The 27,996-nt window shown below is 41.5% G+C and overlaps 1 protein-coding gene across 1 annotated transcript in view; it reads left to right on the forward strand.

Moving 5' to 3' along the window:
• The window catches only part of DENND3 (DENN domain containing 3), a 64,112-nt gene that overhangs the window by 23,237 nt on the left and 12,879 nt on the right, over positions 1 to 27,996 (forward strand). The window contains exons 4-18 of the mRNA XM_081323016.1: positions 589 to 725; positions 2,851 to 2,962; positions 9,063 to 9,182; positions 9,734 to 9,952; positions 12,745 to 12,866; positions 14,093 to 14,248; positions 15,577 to 15,673; positions 16,929 to 17,032; positions 19,373 to 19,554; positions 21,734 to 22,255; positions 23,990 to 24,252; positions 24,643 to 24,813; positions 25,628 to 25,757; positions 26,605 to 26,712; positions 27,860 to 27,996. Coding sequence (XP_081179142.1) covers positions 589 to 725; positions 2,851 to 2,962; positions 9,063 to 9,182; positions 9,734 to 9,952; positions 12,745 to 12,866; positions 14,093 to 14,248; positions 15,577 to 15,673; positions 16,929 to 17,032; positions 19,373 to 19,554; positions 21,734 to 22,255; positions 23,990 to 24,252; positions 24,643 to 24,813; positions 25,628 to 25,757; positions 26,605 to 26,712; positions 27,860 to 27,996 — 2,580 coding nt within the window. The remainder of the gene's footprint in view (positions 1 to 588; positions 726 to 2,850; positions 2,963 to 9,062; positions 9,183 to 9,733; positions 9,953 to 12,744; positions 12,867 to 14,092; positions 14,249 to 15,576; positions 15,674 to 16,928; positions 17,033 to 19,372; positions 19,555 to 21,733; positions 22,256 to 23,989; positions 24,253 to 24,642; positions 24,814 to 25,627; positions 25,758 to 26,604; positions 26,713 to 27,859) is intronic.

The following is a 27,996-nucleotide window of genomic DNA, read 5'->3' on the forward strand; positions in this document are numbered from 1 at the left end:
CAAATGCGAGTAGATAAATAGGTACCACGTTGGTGGTGAGGAAACAATGTTCCCTGCACCTCAGGACACAGTCATGGTGGCCACATGACCCCAGAAATCGTCTTTGGACAACTCTGGGTCCCCTGGCTAAGAAACAGAGATGAGCACCACCCCTAGAGTCGGACATGGCTGGACAGGGGAAACCTTTACATAGATTATACAAATACAAAATTAAAAGCCAAGTTAATTTAAAAAATAGAAACGTGAAATTAAAAAAAAACAGGCATTTTTAAGAGAGCCTGGCCTTGGAGTAGTTGTTATCCTGGAAATGCCCCAGTGTAAAGGCCTATCTTCATTTTTTTGTTTGAAAGACAGATGGCAAAGGAGTCAACCAAGCATCACTCAGGAGAAACATCCATAATTGAAGGGGTGTCACAGTTGAGCAGGTCATTCAGTTGAACAACCTGATTCTATCATGCTGTAATTGTGTGTCTGTGTGTGTGTGTGTGTGTGTGTGTGTGTGTGTGAATAGCACCCCCTTCCTTTCTTGAAAACAGAATTCTTTGAGAAACAACCAGCTCAAAAGCAGTTGTGTATTTTTTTCTTTAGGAGGGACGCCTTTATAATGGGCAGGCACATTGGGAGAACCTTCAGACCTCGAGGGCTGATTCGTATTTTGTCCCGTTTGCTGTTTGTGTTATATCCAGGTACCCTTATTTCAACGCCTTGAAGGACTGCTTGTCTTGGTAAGGATAAACATATGGGTGGTTTTTGCTTGCCAGGCTTTTCTTAGCCATTGCAAGAACTGTCAGAACATGCTGGGAAGAGGAAGTTGAAGGAAGCTTCACCCAGAAGACTAATTAATACCTTGATAATTCAGCATTTATCTGGACCTCCTTCTCTGAACGTGATTTCAGTTTTCACAGTTCGATTTTTCCCCGTGAGAAATCGTGTTGATTTCCATTGGATGGTGTTTCCCATGACAATTGACCAAAGGCAGGTACAGCCACACTCCTCTGTGTATTAATGATTTGCCTGTGGAGATGGTTAGCAGCATCACATCTCTGGGTGTGAAGCTAGTGAGTAGGCTGGCTTGGTCGCTCAACAATGAGACACAGGTGGAGCAGGCACAAGAGCACGTGCATTTTCTGCGTCGCCTGAGAAAACCACATCTTCCTTCCCCTGTCCTGACCACTTTCTACAGCGGGATGATGGAGAGCATCCTGTCATAGCATCTCAGTCGGGTTTGGAAGCATCACCGCTTCAGACAGGAAGGCGGGGCAGAGAGTGGTGAGGACGGCAGAAAAAACCATTTGCAGTTTCCTCCCTTCCATCCATGACATGGCACAGAAGCGTTGCTTGAACAGGGTCCGTAAGATTGTCTGGGACACTACTCATCCTCTTCACAACCTGTTTTCCTTGTTACCTTCTGGGCGGAGGGGGCTTCGTGGTACCCGTAGCAGAACATCCAGCTTCAGCCACAATTTCGTTCCATACAGCATTAACCTTGTGAACTCTCAAGCTTCCTCCTCCCGTTATGTATTCAAGATGGACAGTGTTTAATATTTTATTGTTATGTATATGTAGGGGTGCGGGTACATATGTTGTATATAGTATGCTTTAAATGTGTTATGCATGTGTACACTTTGAGAGAAAGCAACTAAATTTCATTTTTAATGTGTGCCATTGTGCCCACAGGAAAAAATGACAATAAAGGTCTGTCTGTCTATCTATCTATATCTATTATCTATCTATCTATCTATCTATCTATCTATCTATCTATCTATCTATCTATCTATCTATCTATCTATCTATCTATCTCCTACCTATTATCTGTCTGCCTGCCTGCCTGCCTGCCTGCCTGCCTGCCTATCTATCTATCTATCTATCTATCTATCTATCTATCTATCTATCTATCTATCTACAGGAAGTCCTCAACTTACGACCCACAATTGGGACCCGGAATTTCCATTGCCAAGCAAGGCAGTTCCCTGATTTTACAACCTTTTTGCCATGGTTTTTTTGGCAAATCACTGCAGTTATTAAGTGAATCGGGTTCATTAAGCAAATCCAGCTTTCTCACTTTCTTTTTTCTTTTTTTGCTTGTCAGAAGCCGGTGAGAAAGTCACAAATAGCAATTACTTGATCCCGGGACACTGCGACCATTATAAATTCATGTCAGTTGCCAAGCACCCAATTTTTTTTTATCATGTGACTGTGGGGATACTGCCACAGCCATAAGTGTGGGGACTGGTTGTAAATCACTGTTTTCCCCCAGTGCTGTTGTAACTTTGAACAGTTGCTAAACGAATAATTGTAAGTTGAAGACTAACTGTAGCACATGAGATTCCAGTAGAAAGCTCAACCTGACGGATGGTAATGTTGACATTAGATGGACACGGGGCTGGTTGTGCAGTTGTGTAACAACTCTTTGTCCAATGCACTTTTTATTGTTAGTACCCCTTCTAAGTAGTTTCTTGGAGATTTTGATAGCAGATGAGGACCGAGCCCTCCTGTTATAAATTCGCTGCTTCTAAATTTTTTAAGCAGTGTGTTGAGTTGTATGTTCTACTGGCTAGACTTTAATTTCATATGGTGGTAATGTCATTAAGCTGGCAGGAGTGGAGCTGCAAAGCTAGATTAAATTTGCATGAATTGTTCTGCCAGCTTAATTGCATAAAACTTTAAGATCCGTACTTGGGTAGGAACAATCAGAAGTGCATTCGTGCACAATTAAAGAGCAATAAAGTGCTGCATTGTTTGCAGAAGAGACAAACGTTTGAAAGGCACGAGAATTCTTCTCAAGCGACTAATACTCAAAAAGTGTTTTCTTATTCCTTGCTGTTGTTATTATTATTTTTTTAATTGCAGTTTACTGCTACGGCTGAAGCCTTACAAAGATTTAGAAATTGAGCAACATCTAAAAGAATTTGCAGCAAAGTTATCCTTGATACCCAGTCCTCCTCCTGGCCAGCTTCATCTGGTAAATACTTAAAATATAATATACTTTATGATTTCCTGTGCTTTAGTGCAGGCAAGGATTGTTAAGTAAGGTGTATCGTATCGTATCGTATCGTATCGTGTTCTGTTCTGTTCTGTTCTATTTTCTATTCTATTCTATTCTATTCTATTCTATTATTCTATTCTATTCTATTCTATTCTATTCTATTCTATTCTATTCTATTCTATTCTATTCTATTCTATTCTATTCTATTCTATTCTATTCCTACTTCTATTCCTACTTCTATTCCAATCTCTATATATTCTATTCTATTCTATTCTATTCTATTCTATTCTATTCTATTCTATTCTATTCTATTCTATTCTATTCTATTCTATTCTATTCTATTCTATTCTATTCTATTCTATTCTATTCTATTCTATTCTATTCTATTCTATTCCTACTTCTATTCCAATCTCTATATATTCTATTCTATTCTATTCTATTCTATTCTATTCTATTCTATTCTATTCTATTCTATTCTATTCTATTCTATTCTATTCTAATCTCTATATATTCTATTCATTCCATATTCCTATTCTGTTCTATTCTATTCTATTCTATTCTATTCTATTCTATTCTATTCTATTCTATTCTATTCTATTCTATTCTATTCTAATCTCTATATATTCTATTCATTCCATATTCCTATTCTATTCTATTCTATTCTATTCTATTCTATTCTATTCTATTCTATTCTATTCTATTCTATTCTATTCTATTCTATTCTATTCTATTCTATTCTATTCTATTCTATTCTATTCTATTCCAATTTCTATATATTCTATTCATTCCATATTCCTATTCTGTTCTGTTCTGTTCTTTTCTATTCTATTCTTTTCTATTCTATTCTATTCTATTCTATTCTATTCTATTCTATTCTATTCTATTCTATTCTATTCTATTCTATTCTATTCTATTCTATTCTATTCTATTCTATTCCTACTTCTATTCCAATCTCTATATATTCTATTCTATTCTATTCTATTCTATTCTATTCTATTCTATTCTATTCTATTCTATTCTATTCTATTCTATTCTATTCTATTCTATTCTATTCTATTCTATTCTATTCTATTCTCTATATATTCTATTCATTCCATATTCCTATTCTGTTCTATTCTATTCTATTCTATTCTATTCTATTCTATTCTATTCTATTCTATTCTATTCTATTCTATTCTATTCTATTCTATTCTAATCTATTCTATTCTATTCTATTCTATTCTATTCTATTCTATTCTATTCTATTCTATTCTAATCTCTATATATTCTATTCATTCCATATTCCTGTTCTATTCTATTCTATTCTATTCTATTCTATTCTATTCTATTCTATTCTATTCTATTCTATTCTATTCTATTCTATTCTATTCCAATCTCTATATATTCTATTCATTCCATATTCCTATTCTGTTCTGTTCTGTTCTATTCTATTCTATTCTATTCTATTCTATTCTATTCTATTCTATTCTATTCTATTCTATTCTATTCTATTCTATTCTATTCTATTCTATTCTATTCTATTCTATTCTATTCTATTCTATTCTATTCTATTCTATTCTATTCTATTCTATTCTATTCTATTCCAATCTCTATATATTCTATTCATTCCATATTCCTGTTCTGTTCTATTCTATTCTATTCTATTCTATTCTATTCTATTCTATTCTATTCTATTCTATTCTATTCTATTCTATTCTATTCCAATCTCTATATATTCTATTCATTCCATATTCCTATTCTGTTCTGTTCTATTCTATTCTATTCTATTCTATTCTATTCTATTCTATTCTATTCTATTCTATTCTATTCTATTCTATTCTATTCTATTCTATTCTATTCTATTCTATTCTATTCTATTCTATTCCAATCTCTATATATTCTATTCATTCCATATTCCTATTCTGTTCTGTTCTATTCTATTCTATTCTATTCTATTCTATTCTATTCTATTCTATTCTATTCTATTCTATTCTATTCTATTCTATTCTATTCTATTCTATTCTATTCTATTCTATTCCAATCTCTATATATTCTATTCATTCCATATTCCTATTCTGTTCTGTTCTGTTCTGTTCTATTCTATTCTATTCTATTCTATTCTATTCTATTCTATTCTATTCTATTCTATTCTATTCTATTCTATTCTATTCTATTCTATTCTATTCTATTCTATTCCAATCTCTATATATTCTATTCATTCCATATTCCTATTCTATTCTGTTCTGTTCTGTTCTATTCTATTCTATTCTATTCTATTCTATTCTATTCTATTCTATTCTATTCTATTCTATTCTATTCTATTCTATTCTATTCTATTCTATTCTATTCTATTCTATTCTATTCTATTCTATTCTATTCTATTCCAATCTCTATATATTCTATTCATTCCATATTCCTATTCTGTTCTGTTCTGTTCTATTCTATTCTATTCTATTCTATTCTATTCTATTCTATTCTATTCTATTCTATTCTATTCTATTCTATTCTATTCTATTCTATTCTATTCTATTCTATTCTATTCTATTCTATTCTATTCTATTCCAATCTCTATATATTCTATTCATTCCATATTCCTATTCTGTTCTGTTCTATTCTATTCTTTCTCTAGGCAGCACGTCTTTCCCTCATTCCTCAAAGCATCTTCACGTACCCTTTCTTGCTCCTCCCTGCCCCTTGCAAAATGCCCATCTTGCTCTTTTCTTGGCTGCATAATAGGGAATAAAAATGAAGAACTGATTTCCCTGTCCTTTAACTTCTCTTTCTGCTTTGCTCTTTCTGCCTTGCTAGGTTTTTCCTTGTTGATCCTCTGGTCCGAAGAGGCTTTTGGCCAGGGGGATTTGAGCTCTTCTTTCCTTTTCCGGATCTCAAATTTCTTATTTCTTGAACCTATTTCCCCTTGTGCCTTTTCTGCACACGGCTCGGAATAGCGTGGCCGGATGTAAGTATGCAGAGGATTCCTCGACATAAAGAGATTTAGCCCGTGTAGGATAATTCATTAATACAATATAAAGGCTGTAGGAAGAGTCTCTGGGAAAAGGCATGCATTCTTCCCTCACCGCTTTTCAGGCGTTTCTTCAAAGGGTGAAGCCCATTGACATCAATTTTCTGGTTGCAAGTGCCCTCTGGAGAGGGTGGGCCAAACATTTAACCTTTTTTTTTGCATTTATTGGGATTTCTTTGGTGAATCAAAGTGGGATGTTTCGAGCATTCTGGAAGCCTCCATTTCCGCTAAAAACAGAATGTTTTGTAAAAGTTTGCCCTCGAAATAGTTCAAAATAAAATGTTTTGGGCATCTCTGCTTTACAGTGCAGGTTAGGGTTAAGGGTTAGGGTTAATGGTTAAGTGTTAGGGTTAAGGGTTTAGGGTTAGGGTTAGGGTTAAGGGTTAAGGGATAGGGTTAGGGTTAGGGTTAAGGGTTAGGGTTAGGATTAAGGGTTAGGGTTAAGGGTTAGGGTTAAGAGTTTAGGGTTAGGGTTAAGGTTTAAGGGTTAAGGGATAGGGTTAGGGTTAAGGGTTACGGTTAGGATTAAGGGTTAGGGTTAAGGGTTTAGGGTTAGGGTTAAGGTTTAAGCGTTAAGGGATAGGGTTAGGGTTAAGGGTTATGGTTAGGATTAAGGGTTAGGGTTAGGGTTAAGGTTTAAGCGTTAAGGGATAGGGTTAGGGTTAAGGGTTACGGTTAGGATTAAGGGTTAGGGTTAAGGGGTTAGGGTTAAGGGTTAGGGTTAATGGTTAAGTGTTAGGGTTAAGGGTTTAGGGTTAGGGTTAAGGGTTAAGGGATAGGGTTAGGGTTAGGGTTAAGGGTTACGGTTAGGATTAAGGGTTAGGGTTAAGGGTTAGGGTTAAGAGTTTAGGGTTAGGGTTAGGGTTAAGGTTTAAGGGTTAAGGGATAGGGTTAGGGTTAAGGGTTATGGTTAGGATTAAGGGTTAGGGTTAAGGGTTTAGGGTTAGGGTTAAGGTTTAAGCGTTAAGGGATAGGGTTAGGGTTAAGGGTTACGGTTAGGATTAAGGGTTAGGGTTAAGGGTTAGGGTTAGGGTTAAGGTTTAAGCGTTAAGGGATAGGGTTAGGGTTAAGGGTTACGGTTAGGATTAAGGGTTAGGGTTAAGGGGTTAGGGTTAAGGGTTACGGTTAGGATTAAGGGTTAGGGTTACGGTTAGGGTTACATCGGCTCTGAAAAAAAGTGACTTATGACCACACCTCACACTTATGACCTGTGCAGCATCGCCGTGATCACAATTCAGGTGCTTGGCCACAGCCATTATTCACAATGGTTGTAGCAATCTGGGGTCATGTGATCACCCTTGGCAGCCTTCCAAGTTGGCTTTTGATAAGTAAGAGTCAATGGGGGAAGCCTGCTTTTCTTAATGACTGCAATGATTCATTTAACTGCAGTGATTCACTTAACAACTATGCCCCCCCCAAAAAAAAGGTCATAAAATTAGGGCCGACCCACTTAACCGCCTTGCCAAATTCTGACCCCAATTCCAGTCATTAAGTGGTGGGCTGCCTCTATTATAGTTAACAAAATTATGCATGGATTTAGAAATAAAAGTTTCCGAGTCTTGACGCCTCTCAAGAAAAATATGAAAGAAACTTTGATTTTTAGGGCGACTTCAACCTGTAATATTTTAAGAAATACATTGGGTACCAATGAAGGAGAATATTTGTAGCTCAGGATTGAAATGAGGGGTCCTTGATACTCTCTGAGCTTGGTGGTTTTCTTGCAGACGTTTCATGACCCAACTAGGTAACATCCTCAGTGCTAGAAATGATTGGGGTTTGTGGAGAGGAAGAGGAAGAGGAGGGGGAGGAGGATGACAATGACTATGGACTCCTTGTTGCTCTCTGAGCTGGGTTGTTTTCTTGCAGACGTTTTATTACCCAACTGGGTAACATCATCAGTGCTAGAAGGGAGTGGGGTTTGTGGAGAGGAAGAGGAGGAAGAAGGGGATGACAACGATTATGGAGTCCATGATGCTCTCTGAGCTGGGTTGTTTTCTTGCAGACGTTTCATTCCCCAACTAGGTAACATCATCAGTGCTAGTAAGGAGTGAGGTCTAGCCCAGGGGTAGGCAACCTTGGCTCTTTTACGACTCATGGACTTCAACTCCCAGAATTCCCCCATGCTGAGGGGAAAGGGAGAGGTTTCCATGCTGAGCCATGCTGGCTCAGGAATTCTGGGAGTTGAAGTCCACGAGTCATAAAAGAGCCAAGGTTGCCTACCCCTGGTCTAACCTGTCTGTGTGGGTGGGGGCGGTCGTAGGGATTCTTTGCTTGGGCTGTTTACTAATGGCTCTTTGGCAGTTTCTTGACTGGGGTGCTGCTTACTTGTTGGTTGGTCTGAAGTTGACCTTGGAGTTAATCTCTGCTGAACAGCCCAACCAAAGAGTCCCTAAGACCTCCACCCACCCAGAGACAGGCAAGACACCAGAATATGAACCGACAGCAAACCCCACTCCCTACTAGCACTAATGATGTTACCTAGTTAGGGTAACGCAGGGGTCTTCAAACTTGGTCCTTTTATAACTTGTGGACTTCAATGTCTAGAATTCCTCACCCAGGCACGCGTGCCTGGCTGAGGAATTCTGCAAGTTGAAGTTCACAAGTCATAAAAGGGCCAAGTTTGAAGACCCCTGGGGTAATGAAACATCTGCAAGAAAACAAGCAAGCTCAAAGAGCATTAAGATCAACGACACCACAGTCATCGTCGTCCTCCTTCTCTCTCCATACCCCACTTCCTTCTAGCACTGATGATGTTGCCTAGTTGGGTAATGCCTAGTTGGGTCTGCAAGAAAACAACCAAGCTCAGAGAGCACCAAGGACCCCATAGTCCTCCTCCTCTGCAACTTCCCTTCCCTTCTAGCACTGATGACGTTGCCTAGTTGGGTAATGAAACATCTGCAAGAAAACAAGCAAGCTCAGAGAACACCGAGGACCCCTAAATATATTGGGTTCAGACCCCATTGCCTATTCCAGTCCGATTCGCCATTAGAAAATGAATTGTAATCTCCTTCTGCTGTTTGTGGTGATGAAACCCACAAAAACCAACACCTCCCCCCCCATCTGTTCTTCTTCTAGCTATTTAATGTGAAGCCTCTTCAAGTCGTCTTTCCATCTCAGGAAGATCCGGACAGCCCGCTTGTTGATTTGGATCTACACCTTCCCTTCCTTTGCTTCAAACCGGAGCAGATTTTACAGGTAGAAACTTTTTCCATCAATTTTTATTGCCAAATTGCGCAGAGTTGCTTGATCCCAACGTTTTTCGACTCCAGCAGTTTTTAAGAGACTTGGGACAGTTGTGCTTGCTGAGTAACCCCCCACATCAAAAGTCGTAAAATCAGATCGGACATCTGGGTGGCCTGCTTTACAGCTGTCACGACTTACGACCATCCTGGGCAGGCTCCATTATGGTTGTAAGTTCAAGGACAACCTGTATTATTATTATTATTATTATTATTATTATTATTATTATTATTATTATTATTATTATTATTATTATTTAAAAAAGTCTTGCGCAGGAAATATTTTGAGCAGAAGTTGCTTTCTGTCCTTTAAGATGTGGCCGTTCCGCTTCTAGGAAAACAAGTTTTGAGTTTTCAGGTGCCACTTTTGGGGCCCCTTCAGATATTGTGGCATTATTAACGGCGAGGGACACTGATGGAGTGCAGCTGAAATATCAGAGCATTTAAAAATTAGCTTTATGTATGTATAAAAGTTATGGCGATCTGTCGCTTTCCTTTTCTTCCCAGATAATTACTTGCATTTTAACTGAGCGAAAAATTGTCTTCTTCTGCTCGGACTGGGCGCTACTGACCCTGGTGTCCGAATGCTTCATGTTGTACATCCATCCTATTCAGTGGCAACACACGTTTGTACCAATCCTATCTGGTCAGATGCTGGATTTTGTCATGGCACCCACCTCCTTCCTGATGGGGTGTCACATCGATCACTTTGAGGAGGTTTGCAAGGTTGGTTGGGAATTATTTCTAGATCCACAACTTATTTATTTATTAGGGTTTGGTTTTTTTATCCCATCTTTATTAATTGATATGCAACTCGAGGAAGTGAACGTACCTAATATCCTTCTTTCTTCTGTTTTCCCCACCACAACAACCTTGTGAGGTGGGTTGAGGTGAGAGAGAGGGACTGGTTCAATATCACCCAGCTGGCTTTCATGTCTAAAGTAGGACTAGAACTCACCATCACCTGGTGATTGGCCCAAAGTCAACCAGCTGGCTTTCATGCCTAAGGCAGGACTAGAACTCATAATCTTCTGGTATTTAGCTCAAGGACACCCACCCAGTTTTTCATGCCTAAGGCGGGACTAGAACTCACTGTCTCCTGGTGATTGGCCCAAGGTCAACCAGCTGGCTTTCATGCCTTAAGGTAGGACTAGAACTCACCGTCACCTGGTGATCGGCCCAAGGTTAACCAGCTGGCTTTCATGGCTAAGATAGGACTAGAACTCATAGTCTTCTGGTGTTTAGCTCAAGGACACCGACCCAGTTTTCATGCCTAAGGCAGGACTAGAACTTACCATCACCTGGTGATTGGCCCAAAGTCACCCAGCTGGCTTTCATGCCTACAGCGATACTAGAACTCATAATCTTCTGGTGTTTAGCTCAAGGGCACCCACCCAGTTTTCATGCCTAAGGCAGGACTGGAACTCACCATCACCTGGTGATTGGCTAAAGTCACCCAGCCTGCTTTCATGCCTAAGGCAGGACTAGAACTCCCAATCTGTCTAGCTTGTTCACCATTAAGCCAAACTGGCTCTCAAACTTCACTTTGATCTTTATACAAGCTTCAGTGAAAGCTGTAACCAAACTGCATTTGTTTATCCGGTTGATAAAAAAATATTACTTGCTATTGCTACATATTCAGGAAATCTCTTAACCACATTTTATCAGCTTGTCAATTATGGGATGCATTTAGATTTTTTAAATGCGCTGTCCAGTCCCCTGTGGCATGTGCGGTACAGGATCTTGACAAACATTTTTTTTGAAAAAAATATATGTCCGAGGGGAAAAAAAGTGACACCCCTTTTTGATTTTGATTTTTTTTACTAAAAAACATAAATACGTTGCTGGTTCAGTATCCGGAGATTAGGTCAGTAGATTAGCACACACATAATGAAGTTTCTACATTAACGCACCTAAGATTGGTTTGTCTGTCGAAACAGCCAATTATTTTAAAGTCGACAGGAAGCCCAGAAGTGGGAATAAGCTGCCCCCTTGAAGATTTAGTATTTAATTAACATTTATTAAATTTATATGCTGCCCATCCCACTATCAAGTGACTGCGTTACAGAATTGCGGTGAAGTTTGTAGGGGAGAGCTCGTTCTCTGCAGCACTGTGTGCCAATGCAATTTTGTGCCAGTGCCTTTGTAACCTCCAGATTAGGCCACTGCAACATGCTCTACGTGGGCTGCCCTTGAAGACCGTTCAGAAACTTCAGTTGGTGCAGAACCTAGCCACGTGGGTAGTAACTGGTTCCAGATACACAGAGCACATGTGACGCCACACCTGTCTGAGCTGTGTGTTTCCAGGGGCAATTCAAGGTGCTGGTGGTTACCTGTATAGCTTTCCAGGGCTTGGGACCAGGGTACCTGTGGGATCACCTTTTTTCCAAGAGTTTCTACCCATGCAATCAGATCCAATAGGATGGGCATGCCGCAGATCCCGTCGGCCAAAGAATGTCAGCTGACGGGGTCTAGGACAGGGCTTTTCAACCTTTTCACCCATTGTACCACTTTTAGGATATGGCAACATCCGAGTACCACCAGTCGCCTAGCAAGGGGTCAAAAACCTGATGACCCAAAAAAAAAGGAAAAAAGTGATGAAGTACGGGTAGTCCTCGACTTACAACAGTTCGTTTAGTGACTGTTCAAAGTTACAATGGCCCTGAAAAAAGTGTCCCCCAAGCCACAGCCGAGCAAGACACCTGCATGCCCGCCCGGTGGCGCTCTTCCTCCTGTCCGAGGTTTTCATTGTTGGCAGCGGGGGTGAGGAGGGGGGGTGTTTGGTTTTTATTCCCCCCGTCTGCTGGATGGTTGCAGCAGGTTTTGGTCACTTCCCATGACCCTGGGACACTGTGACCGTCATAAATATGAATCAGTTGCCAAGCATCTGAATGTAAATCGGAAAACCCTGGAGATGCTGCAACATTCCAGCTGATCGGCGCTTCTTCTGGGCTCAGAACCGCCAGGATTAGTGCCGAGCTCCAGTTGGATCCTGGCGCTGATCCTGGCGCTTCCGCTGAGCCCTGACAGTCCTGGAGCTCCAGCCGTCTCTCGCTCAGGTGTTGCTGCCACCGGTTCAGCTCATTCCCCTCCCCTGCTACCACTTTTCTAGGATGGTCGGGTACCACCTGCCAGGTGCCAATGTACCACAGGTGGTACCCGTACCACTGGTTGAAAAGCCCTGGACTAGAAGACGGGTTTTTTTCTGCAACAGCCCCTGCTCCATGGAACATCCTCCCTCAATCTTCTCATTCAAAAAGCTGCTTCAGTTCTGACTTCTTCGGTTCTTGGATGAGAAGTGAAACGTTTTCCAAGAAAAAACCCCCAAGAAAGTCCAGTTGCCTTTTGGGAAAGCATCTTGGGGCAGCCATGACCTGGATGATAGAGAACATCCATAGAGGAGCTAAAATTAAAATCGCTTCTGTTGTTAGTCTGCCAAGGGTGACATCTGCCGTGGTGGGTTGTTAACTTCTCTTTTAAAACTATTAACTTTTCTAATTTTTTTTGGTAACGATCAGGAAGCTGACGACCTAATTCTAATTAACATCGATACTGGCGATATCGCTCAATCCAAGTCCTCTGAAGAGGAGGCCGACATTCCAGAGGTGCCAGCAGAAGCAGCCAGGGTTTTTATAACACGGTAAAAATCAAGATTATTTCGCTCGCTTCCCTTATGAGGATCTGAAAGTTCAGAACAAAAGATGAGGCCGGATTCACAAGCCTTGGTTTATAGCATCAGGGTTAATGTCTGAAACTTAAAAGATCATTCAAAATATGCTTGTATTCAACTATTGACCCTGATTAAATTTGGACGGATAACTATTCCAAAGAGTAATCTATGGCAAATGTTGGTCAGAATCAGCAACTTTAAGCTGTATGGACTTCAACTGGCTGGGGAATTCTGGGAGTTGAGGTCCACACATCTTCAAGCAGCCATGTTTAAGAAACATTGACATACACCAGGGGTCTTCAAACGTGGCCCTTTTATGACTTGTGGACTTCAACTCCCAGAATTCCTCAGCCAGGCACGCCTGGCTGAGGAATTCTAGGCATTGAAGTCCACAAGTCATAAAAGGGCCAAGTTTGAAGACCCCTGACATATGCTACGTAACCACAGCAGGAAACTAATGGAACAAGGAGGGGATGAAAATGAATGATTCTTTCCAATTAAGTTTCTTTGTTCTCGGGGAAATTAACGCACAATTACATTATGTGTTTAAAATTAATTAAGGCACAAAGGCTAACTTGATCCAGTGAGCAGTGCTTGGCTACTTTATCAAATGCTGAATCCAGATGTTCAGGAAAGGATGGATGATGGACTCTGGAACAATCCACGCTTTATTTAAAAGAACTAACATAGGGGGGTTCTGCTCCTATAGATTTGCCTGTTTTAGTGTTTCGATAAGAGACGGGTGGCTCAGTGGGTTAGGACGCTGAGCTTGTCGATCAGAAGGTCGGCAGCTTGGCGGGTCGAATCCCAAGTTCCACATAACAGAGTGAGCGCCTGTTACGTGTCCCAGCTTCTGCCAACCTAGCAGTTCGAAAGCACGTAAAAATTCAAGTAGAAAAATAGGGACCACTACAGTTGGAAGGTAACGGCGTTCCGTGCGCCTTTGGCGTCTAGTCATGCCGGCCACATGACCACGGAGACGTCCTCGGACAAGCGCTGGCTCTTCGGCTTTGAAACGGAGATGAGCACCGGCCCCTAGAGTCGGAAACGACTAGCACGCATGTGCGTGGGAACCTTTACCTTTACCTTAAGAGACGGTGAAAAAGAGAGGCGAAAGCAGAGAAAATAATCTTGAACTGGCAGGAGCGGACCACCTGTTCTGTAAGTGAAGGACTGCTTGTAACTTCTTTCTGCAGATCTGAAACCCTTCAGCTGCACTATGACCTGGAACTGTCTCACCGGGGAACCTCCACCGACTTCATCGAACTACAAGGGCGCCGGAGAACTTGGCAACGGAAGCTGAATTCTGAAATCCAACAGATCGCTCTGCAGTTCGTGGTCAATATCTTCAGGTAGGTGTTGAAAGATCCCTTTCTGCTGCCTTTGATTCTTTCCTCAACTTTCATGCTATCGTCTGTTCGAAAACCGGAGCCTTCCTTTGAACGAAGGAATTGGTGAGCCGGCTCCTTTGCGCCCTTGAGAGAGAATTCCGGGTGGGTTCATTTGATGATCTGTGAGTTTGCACCCTTGGCTCAATAAGACCAGCGATCCGACTTTTTGCAAATGCTTCTTCTTCTTCTTAAACGCTACCGTTGCGTTTTAATGCACCCTGGTGAACGTTTCTGTTGTTAATATTTATTCATTTGTTGGGATGTATATTTGTACAGAATAGAATAGAGCTGGAAGGGACCTTGGAGGTCTTCTAGTCCATAGAATAGAATAAACTAGAATAGAATAGATTATAGACTAGAATAGAATAGATTATAGACTAGAATAGAATAGATAATAGAATAGAATGGATTATACAATAGAATAGAATATAGATTATAGAATAGAGAATAGAATAAAGTAGAATAAAATAGAATAGATTGTAGACTAAAATAGAATAGAATAGAATAGATTATACAATGGAATAGATTATAGAATAGAATATAGATTATAGAATAGAACAGAGCAACAGAACAGAAGAGAACATAATAGAATTAGAATAGAATAGAACAGAATTAGAACAGAACTAGAATAGGATAGGATAAGATAGGATAGGATAAGAGAATAGAATAGAATAGAATAGAATAGAATAGAATAGAATAGAATAGAATAGAATAGAATAGAATAGAATAGAATAGAATTCTTTATTGGCCAAGTGTGATTGGACACAAGAAATTTGTCTTCAGTGCAGAAGCTGTCAGTATACATACAAGCAACAAGTGATAAATCATGATCATAATCATAAAATACAATAATCATTAATAATAAGATGCAACATTCAGTGATAGTCATAGGATATTAAATAAGCAAGTAACATAAATCATAATAGGATACAAATAAAAGCAATCAACATAAATCATAAGATACAAGCATCAAAGTTATAGTCATAAGAAGCTAAGGAAATAGGAAAGATGAGAAGGATAATAGCAATACAATCCTACTTGGTGGTTTGACAGTGTTGTGGGAATTAGTTGTTTAGCAGAGTGCTAATGATAGCCACTGTGCACACAAAATGAATGCGGAATTATTACTAGGGATTGTTTAAAATACACCAAAAATGCAGGATGCAAAATTTCAGAAAGAGAGTATTTTTAGGAAGAAAGAAAGAAATTGCTTCCACTGATAATGTTTCTGTTCACATTCCCACTAACCTTTTTTAAAAATTCTTGTGGTAATCCTATTTTATCAACAGAGAGGTGAAGGACCATTTGAACTATGAACACAGAGTATTTAACAGTGAAGAATTCTTAAAAACGAGAGCAATAAATGACCAGCCTTTTTACAGAAAGGTAAGCCAGAACTTGACATAAATTGTTCTGTTAGTTCATGTTGTAATTTTTTTTAAAAAAACAACCACAAAGGTTTATTTGACTTATAGTTTTCTTTTAATTTGATCTTTTGAGGAATGTGTACATAACCAAATATTTTATGATTTTGTTTCTGCCAATATAGTTGTTAGACTGACTGACGTCGTTTGTCTGAAATACACTTAGAATTAAACTTTTAGAATGTATTATTTTATAGATTGGATTACTTATGTGCCAATTAAGTTGTCGTTGACTCTTAAATGACCACCTACAGGGGTAGGCAACCTTGGCTCTTTTATGACTTGTGGACTTCAACTCCCAGAATTCCTGAGCCAGCTTGGAAATCTCTCCCTTTTCCCTCAGCGTGGCTGGCTCAGGAATTCTGGGAGTTGAAGTCCACGAGTCATAAAAGAGCCAAGGTTGCCTACCCCTGGCCTAGGCCTAGGCCGCTTTATGACTTGTGGACTTCAACTCCCAGAATTCCTGAGCCAGCCATACTGAGGGGAAAGGGAGAGGTTTCCAAGCTGAGCCATGTTAGCTCAGGGATTCTGGGAGTTGAAGTCCACGAGTCATAAAAGAGCCAAGGTTGCCTACCCCTGGCCTAGGCCTAGGCCGCTTTATGACTCGTGGACTTCAACTCTCAGAATTCCTGAGCCAGCCATGCTGAGGGGAAAGGGAGAGGTTTCCAAGATGAGCCATGCCGGCTCAGGAATGCTGGGAGTTGAAGTCCACGAGTCATAAAAGAGCCAAGGTTTCCTACCCCTGGCCTAGAATGTCAGAATGTAACCCAGAGACTGGTGCTGTCACAGTCCTACTTTAAGTAAGCAATAATATACTTTAAAGAAAAAGCTTCTGAAACATTTGCTATCCATGATAATCTAGCACAGTGGAGATACAGCTAGTCCTTGATTTATGATCAGTTAAGCCCAAAATTTCTCTTCTTAAGCATTCACTTGTGAAGTGAATTTTGCCCCATTTTATGACCTTTCCTGACACGGCTCTGACACGAATCACTGCAGTTAAATTAAATTGGTTAACCTGGCTTCCCCATTGACTTTGCTTGTCGGAAGGTTGCAAAAGGAGATCGCATCTCTCTCTCTCACACACACACACACATACACACACACAGAGGGGACACTGCAACCGTCCTAAGTGCATGCCAGTTGGCAAGCGTCTGAATTTTGTTCAGGTGTCCCCAAGCAGAGGACTACTTGTGAATGTCTCGTGTTTTTTGCAGGTACTGGAAACCTACATGTTCCACTCTTTTCTCAAAGCCCGCCTTAACAGAAGGATGGATGCTTTTGCTTACCTAGAGCAGAGCACCCAAAACGAGGAAGACAGGTAAGGCCTGTTTTGCATCACGTAGTAGGTTGCGTCCTTGTCTGCAGGAAGTCCTTGCCCTGGATGCGCAAGGGCATTTTTTTATTGCAGCGTGTGATCTCTAAATGATGATGTCACTTGGCTGCACAATTCATTATGCTAAATGCTGGTGTGGGTGGAACAAAATGTAACCTGGAATTTATAAAATAAAAGAGTATAAAATTGTGTACCGCTGTCACTCAGTGACTGGCTCTTCAGATTCTGGAGGACAGCTGTGTTCAAATCATTTGGGGGAAAGCCCAATTCCAAAGGACTTTTAATTAATTTAATGAATTAACATAAGTTTATGTTATACATTATGCTACTGAGATCTCTCTCTCTCTCTCTGTCTCTCTCTCTCTGTGTGTGTGTTTGTGTGTGTGTCTGTGTGTATTTCCCTTCTCACCCCCAAATAGGTGGTCTCTGCCTTCGTCATTCTTGTGTCCTCTACAGAGGCCTGGAAGTTTGGGGGGTTCTGTGTAGGATCCCTTACCTGTTCCCAGCATTGCGTTTTTCTGGACAGAGAACTCTAATGGGATCTGTTGAAGCCACTCTCCCAGCTTAGGAGTCCCATCCACAAGTTCTCCTCCCACTACTGGGACCACTTTGGCCTTGACTTTCCACATCCTGTCCAGTTCCTCCTTCACATCTTGCACTACATCTCCAGTTTCCTATACTCCTTTCTCCTGATATTGCTGTCGAGCACCAAGGAAATCGGGATATTCAGCCTGTTCAAATGAGGGTAAAGATTTACCGCAAGCTTAATCTCGCTACAAGAATCTGAACTACTAACGGCCAGGGGAAATTAGCAGGAGTCAAGAATAGAAAGGTATTCAAGGTGGGCCGGACTTAAATCTCTTGTGGGCGCGCAGGGACTCATGACTGATGACGTGTTTGACCCCTCCCTCGGGCTCAGCCGGTCATCGCCTACAATTGCTGTCACTTGGCCCTGCTACATCTATCACTACCGCTGTCTCCTGGTGCTTGTGTACTACCACAGTGTCTGATTGAGGGGCCAATACCTGCCTATCTGCCTGGATCTGGAAGCCCTATAGGGCAGTGGCCCCCAGGAACCGGTTCCATGGAGAAAGGTTTTTCCACGGACCGGAGCGGGTGTGGTTTTGTGTGCTGCCTGCATCCTGCAGATGGGGCTTTGTTTGCTTGTGCGGCCCTGTTGCTGGCATGCCACAGACCAGTACCAGTCCACGGACCGGAGGTTGGGGACTTTTTTTTTAAATAAATATTTTATTAATTTTCTATTTTTACAATCAAGTGCTTAACAGACAACGTGATGACTGAGTCCATTAGTATTTCCATGGTACATGTAAGCTTCTTCAAATTAAATCCAATACTACACATTCTCTCTTCTGGTAATAGACATTTTTCCACACTAAGCAATATAATTCTTATTGTTGTTAATAAATATACAGTTGAATATCAGGATTTCTTACAGTTTTTTAGTAGTATCAAATATATTAGTTTAGAATATCTTTTCTAACCAAAACGTATCTCAACTGCATTTGCTCTTAATATCCATTTATTCAGTCCATATCCTATTTGCGCTTTTTTCAGTTTTAATTTCCCATCCATATTGAAAATATCCCGATCATTTATAATTTCAAAACAAGTTATATTTAAGTAACCAAAAGCTTCCCTTATTCACACTTCTTAGCATTTTCTTATTTCCCTTTTCATACCAAGATATAATATTCTGATTATAAATCTTATCTATCTAGTTATAATAACCCTTCTGTTTCTAGCAATCTGTTCTTAACCATGTTCAAACATCTTAATTAATAATATAACATCCCCTCTAATAGGTCAAAGCTTCTGTTTTCTTCAGTCTTACTCTAGCTTTCTTCCTTTGCCAAGTAACGTTCCAAGTCAGTGCATTTGGATCATCAAATAATTCTTCCTCAAATTTTCTATATATTATTAGGAACAAGAGAAACAATTTAGTTAAAAGTATTTCTGGAAGAACTAGCAACCTTTTGTGGGATCACTCATCTAGACTTAAGAAGATCAAGTTCATATTGTGCACAGATGTTCCTGTACACAATGCCAGTTACTCGGTTATGCCGTTCAGTGTATACTGTTCTGCCTGCATCTTACACCCTGTCACTATACGTTGGACTGTCTCTGAGGCCGCTCTCTGCATAGCCTTCAAGTCTTGCCTAACATGGTAGTCCCCTGCTTCTATGCCTACGATGCTTTGTGCCTGTTCTTATGCTGCTGTGACCGGTGCTGTATGTATGTATCTACAGGTGTGGGGGAGGTGCGTGTTTTATGTCTGTGTGTATAAATATATATTGCTTCCTTTAGATTCAACTTCCTGGTTGGTAATCCGAGAAGGCTAACGATGGAGAAAATGATCTCTCAAAGGTTTAATCCTCGGTACATGCTCAGCAGGCGCATGGGAATGAGTTTGCCCAATCTGCACGACATTAAGCCAAATGATGGCCCAACTAGGAATGCATCCCTTCGAAGTATAAACACTACACAAGGTAATTGTCCTCACTGTCAGGATGTTTCTCCTGAATTCCAGGTTGCTTCTCTCTTTGATCGGCTTCCAACCGTTGTTTCTCGTCCTTCCCTTTTTTTTTTTGAAAGGCTCTGTATCAGAAGACTCTCTTAATTTACTGATAAAGAAGAACGTTGCTCAGGGATGAAATTCTTCCAGATGTTTCATTACCCAAGTAGCTAACATCAGCAGGGCTAGAAGGAAGTGGGATTTGCCCAGTGGGGAGAAGGAGAGGAGAGGGGGAGGAGGGGGAGGAGGACTGTGTGGTCCTTGGTGTCCTCTGAGCTTCGTGGGGTTCTTCCAGATGTTTCGTTACCCAAACTAGGTTAACCTCATGTTGTGAAACATCACTACCAGTTCAGGGACCACCGAGGACCCCTCATCTCTCAATTTAGTCTTACCCATCAGTCTGTGATCACTTCATGGAGAAGAAATATGTAAAGGTTCAAAGTGAAACCAGAACATTTAACACAGGGGTCTTCAAACTTCGCCCTTTTATGACTTGTGGACTTTAGCTCCCAGAATTCCTCAGCCAGCAACGCTAAAGTCCACAAGTCATAAAAGGGTCAAGTTTGAAGACCCCTGATTTAGCAGGACCCCTTGGCACCTTTTGGTAAATAATAATAATAATAATAAGTTGGAAGGGACCTTGGAGGTCATCTAGTCCAACCCCCTGCTCAGGCAGGAAACCCTATACCATTTCAGACAAGTGGCTGGCTAGTCTCTTCTTAAAAACTTCCAGTGTTGGAGCATTCACCACTTCTGGAGGCAGGTTGTTCCACTGGTTAATTGTTCTAACTGTCAGGAAGTTTCTCCTTAGTTCTAGGTTGCTTCTCTCCTTGACTACAGGGAGTGCAGAATTATTAGGCAAATGAGTATTTTGACCACATCATCCTCTTTATGCATGTTGTCTTACTCCAAGCTGTATAGGCTCGAAAGCCTACTACCAATTAAGCATATTAGGTGATGTGCATCTCTGTAATGAGAAGGGGTGTGGTCTAATGACATCAACACCCTGTATCAGGTGTGCATAATTATTAGGCAACTTCCTTTCCTTTGGCAAAATGGGTCAAAAGAAGGACTTGACAGGCTCAGAAAAGTCAAAAATAGTGAGATATCTTGCAGAGGGATGCAGCACTCTTAAAATTGCAAAGCTTCTGAAGCGTGATCATCGAACAATCAAGCGTTTCATTCAAAATAGTCAACAGGGTCGCAAGAAGCGTGTGGAGAAACCAAGGCGCAAAATAACTGCCCATGAACTGAGAAAAGTCAAGCGTGCAGCTGCCAAGATGCCACTTGCCACCAGTTTGGCCATATTTCAGAGCTGCAACATCACTGGAGTGCCCAAAAGCACAAGGTGTGCAATACTCAGAGACATGGCCAAGGTAAGAAAGGCTGAAAGACGACCACCACTGAACAAGACACACAAGCTGAAACGTCAAGACTGGGCCAAGAAATATCTCAAGACTGATTTTTCTAAGGTTTTATGGACTGATGAAATGAGAGTGAGTCTTGATGGGCCAGATGGATGGGCCCGTGGCTGGATTGGTAAAGGGCAGAGAGCTCCAGTCCGACTCAGACGCCAGCAAGGTGGAGGTGGAGTACTGGTTTGGGCTGGTATCATCAAAGATGAGCTTGTGGGGCCTTTTCGGGTTGAGGATGGAGTCAAGCTCAACTCCCAGTCCTACTGCCAGTTTCTGGAAGACACCTTCTTCAAGCAGTGTTATGTTTTTGAATGTCAGAAATGTATATTTGTGAATGTTGAGATGTTATATTGGTTTCACTGGTAAAAATAAATAATTGAAATGGGTATATTTGTTTTTTGTTAAGTTGCCTAATAATTATGCACAGTAATAGTCACCTGCACACACAGATATCCCCCTAAAATAGCTATAACTAAAAACAAACTAAAAACTACTTCCAAAAATATTCAGCTTTGATATTAATGAGTTTTTTGGGTTCATTGAGAACATGGTTGTTGTTCAATAATAAAATTAATCCTCAAAAATACAACTTGCCTAATAATTCTGCACTCCCTGTAGTTTCCATCCGTTGCTTCTTGTCCTGCTTTCAGGTGCTTTGGAGAATAGCTTGACTCCCTCTTCTTTGGGGCAGCCCCTGAGATATTGGAACAATATGTCTCTCTGCTTCTCCTTTTTTAGCTAAAAGGTCGATTTCGAAACCCATCAGCACTTTCAGGATTCCAGAAATCCACTTCCCATTGATGGGTCAGTGTGTCCAGACCTACTACGTCGATTTTACTAACCATCTCAGCCGAGCGATCACAATTTTGTCCCCGGAGAACTCTGCACTTCTCGCGGGGTATTTCTACCTCCGGGGACTTATAAGCCTGATGCAAAAAAATTTCCTAAATGCACTTTCGGACTTCCAAAATCTGTACAAGACAGACATCAGGATATTCCCGACGGAGCTGGTGAGGAAAATGATAGAGAATCTCCCACCCCTGGATCGCTCCCAGGCAGATCAGAAGCCTGAGCTGAAGAGATTGATCAGTCATCTAATGGATAAACAAAGAGAGGTCATCAAAACCGATGATCACGTGAAGAAATTTGAGTTGCCAAAAACTCACATGCAGCTGGGTGACTTTGTAAAGCGCATCCAGGAATCTGGGATTGTCAAAGATACTGACACGATCCATCGGTTGTTTGATGCATTAACCGTAGGTAAGGATGGGGGCGGGGAGAAAGGAAAATATACCCCCTTGTTCGAATTCTAACCTTTGTTAGAATTTTTCAAGCTCTTACGTTTTCTTGTCATGAATATGTATCTTGAAGGGAAGGGAAGGGAAGAGAGAATAGAATGGAGTGGAGTGGAGTGGAGGAGTGGAACGCAACGGAATAGAATAGATACTGGAATATAGAATAGAATAGAGTAGAGTAGAATAGAATAGAATATGGAATAGAATAGAATAGAATAGAATAGAATAGAATAGAATAGAATAGAATAGAATAGAATAGAATAGAATAGAATTACAATAGAATTACAATAGAATAGAATAGAATAGAATAGAATAGAATAGAATAGAATAGAATAGAATAGAAAATATGGAATGGAATAGAGAATAGAATAGAACAGAACACAACAGAACAGAATAGAATAGAATAGAATAGAAATATAGAATATAATAGAATAGAATATATGGAATGAAATAGAGAATAGAATAGAATAGAATAGAAATTAAGGAATAAATAGAATAGAATAGAATAAAATAGTATAGAATAGAATATTCTTTCACAAACAATCCTTTGGGGGCCTAACTGTCTTCACAATCGCATGCTATAAACTGGGGCAGGCGGAATGTGGCCGTCGCTGGAGAAAAGTGGGTAGATGAGTAAAGGCCAAGGGCAGGAAAGGAGAAATTGAGGGGTAAAAGTACAATGACTCTTCCTCCTCCACCCAGTTTTCTACAACTACAAATTTATTACTGCTATTAAGTCAACCACAACATTCTGGTTGAAGATACCGGCTGGTGGAAAATTAATTGCATTAGAGGGGCAGCTCTAGAAATGGACTGACTGACTGACTGACTGACTGACTCAATCAATCAATCAATCAATCAATCAATCAGTCGCCCTTTCTTGAGAACAGGTAGTCCTCGACTTTTATGATGAGTCATTTAGTGACCACTTGTATTTACAAAGCACCTCCAGAAGGGAACGTATGACTTAGATTCAAATGTCTGGTGTCTGGGCCTCCTCCATGTGGTCATGTGACCACATTTTGGCTGCTCGGCAACCAGATCTCATTTACAGCCATTTGCAGCGCCGCACAATCACGTGACACTGATTTATGTTTTACACACACACACACACACACACAAACACACACACACACACACACACACACACACACAGAAACCGGCGTTTACTTCCGACATAAAAGCACCCCATGGCAAACAACGTCCGCCACAAAAAAGTTTGTAAAATCAGCTACGGTCACATGGTGACCTACTTTTATGACCGTCAAAAACTGATGACCAAATTTGCAGGCTCCGTTATGGTCATAAGTCAAGGACTACCTGTAATACAGTATCTTCAGGGCCCCTTAGAATAGAATAGAGCTGGAAGGGACCTTGGAGGTCTTCTAGTCCAGCCCCCAGCTCAAGCAGAGGGGTAGGCAACCTTGGCTCTTTTATGACTCCTGGACTTCAACTCCCAGAATTCCTGAGCCAGCCACGCTGAGGGAAAAGGGAGAGGTTTCCAAGCTGAGCCACGCTGGCTCAGGAATTCTGGGAGTTGAAGTCCAGGAGTCATAAAAGAGCCAAGGTTGCCTACCCCCTGGCCTATATCTTAAAATTATACTGGGCAGCTGACACTTTCCCCCTCTTTGCAGCATTTGATGTTCAAGAGATCTAGAAATGTCCATTACAATAAATCAACATTTTGTTCATTTTTAAGGGCAGCAAAAACAAATTGACCCGGAAACATTTAAAGACTTTTATACTTACTGGAAGGAAACAGAAGCAGAAGCCCAAGAGGTGAACCTGCCTCCACGAGTAATGGAACACCTGGACAAAAACGAGTGTGTTTATAAGTTATCCAACTCAGTGAAAACTAATAAAGGAGTTGGAAAAATCGCACTGACGCCGAAGCGCCTGTTCCTGTTGACGGAAGGAGCCTGTCCTGGCTATCAGGACATCGCAATGTTCAGAGATATAGAGGTGAGCCTCCCCCAAAAGTACGGGCTTAACAACAGTTGGTTCAGTGACCGTTCAGAGTTAGGAGGACGCTGGGAAAAAGTGATTTATGTCCGTTTTTCACACTTAACAACTGTTGCAGCGTCCCCACAGCCACTTTTTTCCAGAGCCCTTGTAACTTCAAGCAGTCACTCAACGAACGGTTGTAAGTCGAGGATTATCTGTGTATCGACACGCCTGTGCAAATTAGGGGGTAACATTGGTAGCAAAAACATCTGGAGAGCCCCCAATTTACCCTCTCTGCCCCATGAGAATTTGGGGTGGGGGGGGGAGGAGGAAGGGGTCACGAGAAAAAAAAAGATGGAAACAGAACTCTGCGTTCTTCAGCTCTTCCTTTTCTACCTCGCCTTGCAGGAAGTGAGGAACACCACCGTTACTTTTCTGCTCCTCAGGATTCCTACGCTGAAGATAAAAGTGAAGTACAAAAAGGACGTTTTTGAAGCCAACCTGAAGTCCGAGTGCGACCTTTGGCACCTGATGGTGAAAGAGATGTGCGCCGGGAAGAAAATGGCGGACGACCACAAGGTTTGGGGATGTTACGTCGGTTAACAGTAGGGCCCCTACTTCTACGATCGTTCGTTTTCTCAGATTCGTAGTTAATGTGCCTTTTCCAGAGGGGCAAGATTAATAATCGAGCAAGCAAAGCAACTTTCATCCAGGCTTCCATTTTAATGAAGCTCAACCTCTACCCTGCTGTGGTTCAAACCATTTGTTCAGTTCTTCCAAATTTTCCTTAACTTTTGCAGCATTCATGTTCCTTGGTCTGATTTTATTACGACCCATCCCAAGTAACATCAGAACCATAGCATGGTAAAAATGGCTTTGTAGATGAGTAATACTCCAAAGATGTAACCCCCAAAAAAGGGGGGTATCAAGAGCAGAGTAGATAGTTTCTAGCTATTCAATTTTCTAAAGAATAGCCAAATAATTTTCTTCAAAGATGCCAACCATTGTATCTGCCTGGATTTGTTCCAAGCATCTCCTTCGGCTTTCTTAGCCAATTATATTGATTAGTCTAAGGATCCAAAGAATAACAAAAAAAAACAGTTGGAAGGAGCCTTTGGAGGTCTTCTAGTCCAACCCCCTGGATTTTAATTGAATTGATCTCTTCCAGGGCCCCAGACATGGGCTTCCTCTGGCCAAGAACGAAGAGTTCTAGTTTAAGGAATAAAATCTGCAATTCTGCACTCATACAGCATATTCTATCAAGAGGCCCATACGTGATCCCCTAGTAGGCATTAGGGAAAAGGTGGAATCTCATGCGTAGTATGTGCAAGCTGCAGTCGGGGTTTCCTTCATCTGGTGCTTCCTCTTGACATCCCATCCCTTTCTCTTTCAGGATCCACAGTATCTCCAACAAGCCCTTACCAATGTTCTTCTGATGGATGCAGTGGTGGGCTCACTGCAGACGTCAAAAGTAATCTATGCAGCTTCGAAGCTCTCTTACTTTGACAGGATGAAGAACGAAGGTGAGCGGATGGATCATTGAGATAATACTCTTTTGGTAGGGTGAAGTGTGTGACCTTCTCTACGCTCTTGTGTTGGATGGTAGCCCAAGGGCAGAGTTGCAAGTTATCCCTCATAGTTATGAAGGATGCCAAGAACCGCTGTAGACCATGCATAGGGCTTTCTCGGTGAAGAGCTCGCCTTTGCTCCCTGATCTACCGTGTTTCCCTGAAAGTAAGGCCTATACCAACAATAAGCCCTAGCTGAATTTTTTGGGGTGGACCTAATATAAGCCCTATCCCAAAGATAAGCTCTAGTTTTGGGGCGATGCACAGACCTAAAAATAAACTCGGGTCGGGGTGAGGCTGCTCCTTCCGCCCCGCCTCACACTTACTCACCTTACAGCCAGGCCTCTCCTCACCAGCCCACTCCTGAGGCCTCTTCTGCAGCCAGGCCTGCATTTCTCAGAGGATTTTCCGGAAGGCCTCTGCAGCCAAGAACCGAGCTATGGATTCAAGCCGTAGCTTGGTTCTACAAGATCTCAGCAGCCGAGCACCAAGCTATGGATTGAATCCATACCTTGGTACTCAGCTGCTTAGGCCTTCTGGAAAGGCTTGACTGGAAAATGCAGACCAGAATGCAGTTGCAGAACTTTGGCCCCAGAAGAAGTGGACCGGCTGGGTGGGGCTGTTGGGCCAGAGGTGAGGTAAGGCCTACCCCGAAAATAAGACCTGGTGCTTGTTTTGGACGCTAAATAATAATAATAATAAGATTTGGTCTTAGTTTTGGGGAAACCCAGTATCCTATCTGTCAGTTTTTCCTTTTGGCCCTATAAGCATTTATAAAAATACATGTCTCCTCTTTGTCCAGTGCCCATGATGGTCTCCAAAACAACGTCTGAAACACTAAAGCACAAGATCAACCCATCGGCTGGTGAAACGTTCCCACAAGCAGTGGAAGTCTTGCTCTATACACCAGGTATGGAATTGAAGGGGGGGGTCTCACCTCATGACATTACCTGTCCCACTCCCCACATTCATTAAAATGGTAATATACAGTATCTCAGCAATGTTGCTTGGTATTGATCTAGAGACAAACACACGCCTAAACCCATCCAGTTTCACGGCTCAGAGACAGATTGGACCATTGCTCTTCACCGAAGGCCGAGTTTGAGTGTTGTGGGATCTGTTCAGACTCCAAGATCTCTCTTTATAAACGTGAGAAGGCATTCAGCAAATGGCATTGCAATGAAGGAATGGAGAAGAAGTTCTCCAAAGCACCTGAGGGCAGGACAAGAAATAACAGGTGGAAGATCATTAAACAGAGAAGCAACCTAGAACTTAGGAGAAATTTCCTAGGTGAGAGCAATCAACCAATGGAACAGAAAAGTTGCTTTCAGAAGCTGCGGGTGCTCCATCTCTCACGGTTCCGACAGATGAAACTCTTTAAAAGAACTTCGAGGCATTGTTTACCTTAAAGAATCTTTTATTCGAGAAATAAAGTATTGGCACTGAATTCCCCTCCCCGAGCCCAAAGTAGCAAAGCACAATTCCATCCTCCAGTTAACAGTCATAAATCACATTCCCCAATTAGCTTGAAGCGCGGGCTTTCTCCCCAGCTCTCCAGCCCGCCAATTCTTTTATCAGCTCTGGGCTCAGTAACCTTGATTCTCATGCTAAGTTTAGTGTTGTTATGACTGGACTCTCATCCACATTCCCCACTCCCTACCAGCATCAACGAATTCTAAAAGCGAAAGAAAAATGGATGCATTTCCATCTGTCGTCAAAGGAAGAACATCCGATGTTCACAGCGGTGACATTATCACTGGAGGTATTCAAGAAGACACTGGACAGCCACTTTTCTGGACTGCCGTAGCATCTCCTGCTTGAGCAGAGGGTTGGACTAGAAGACCTCCAAGGTGCCTCCTGACCCTATTCGGTAGCATTTCTTGTTGCGACATCGCACATCTTGCTACAGTCCCTTTCAGTTGCCCGTCCTGCAGACTGGACCAAGGAGGTTGACAGCAGAGCCCTCTTGGCTACTGCAAATCTTGAGGAGATCATTTCCCACCCCCGCCCCCCCCCTAGATTCCAAGCATTTAATGTAAACATTCTTCCATCTTTAGGCCAGCTTGAATCCACCGAAAAACATGGAGAGGCCCATCCAAAATTGTGGTGCGCTTTGAACGGAGGAAAAGTGGTGGTCTTCGACGCATCCTCGTGGTCTCTACAGCATTCTTTTAAAGTGGGGAGCTCTAAGCTG

This window comes from Vipera berus (assembly GCF_964194415.1).
Source record: "Vipera berus genome assembly, chromosome: 3".
NCBI classification, from domain to species: domain Eukaryota; kingdom Metazoa; phylum Chordata; class Lepidosauria; order Squamata; family Viperidae; genus Vipera; species Vipera berus.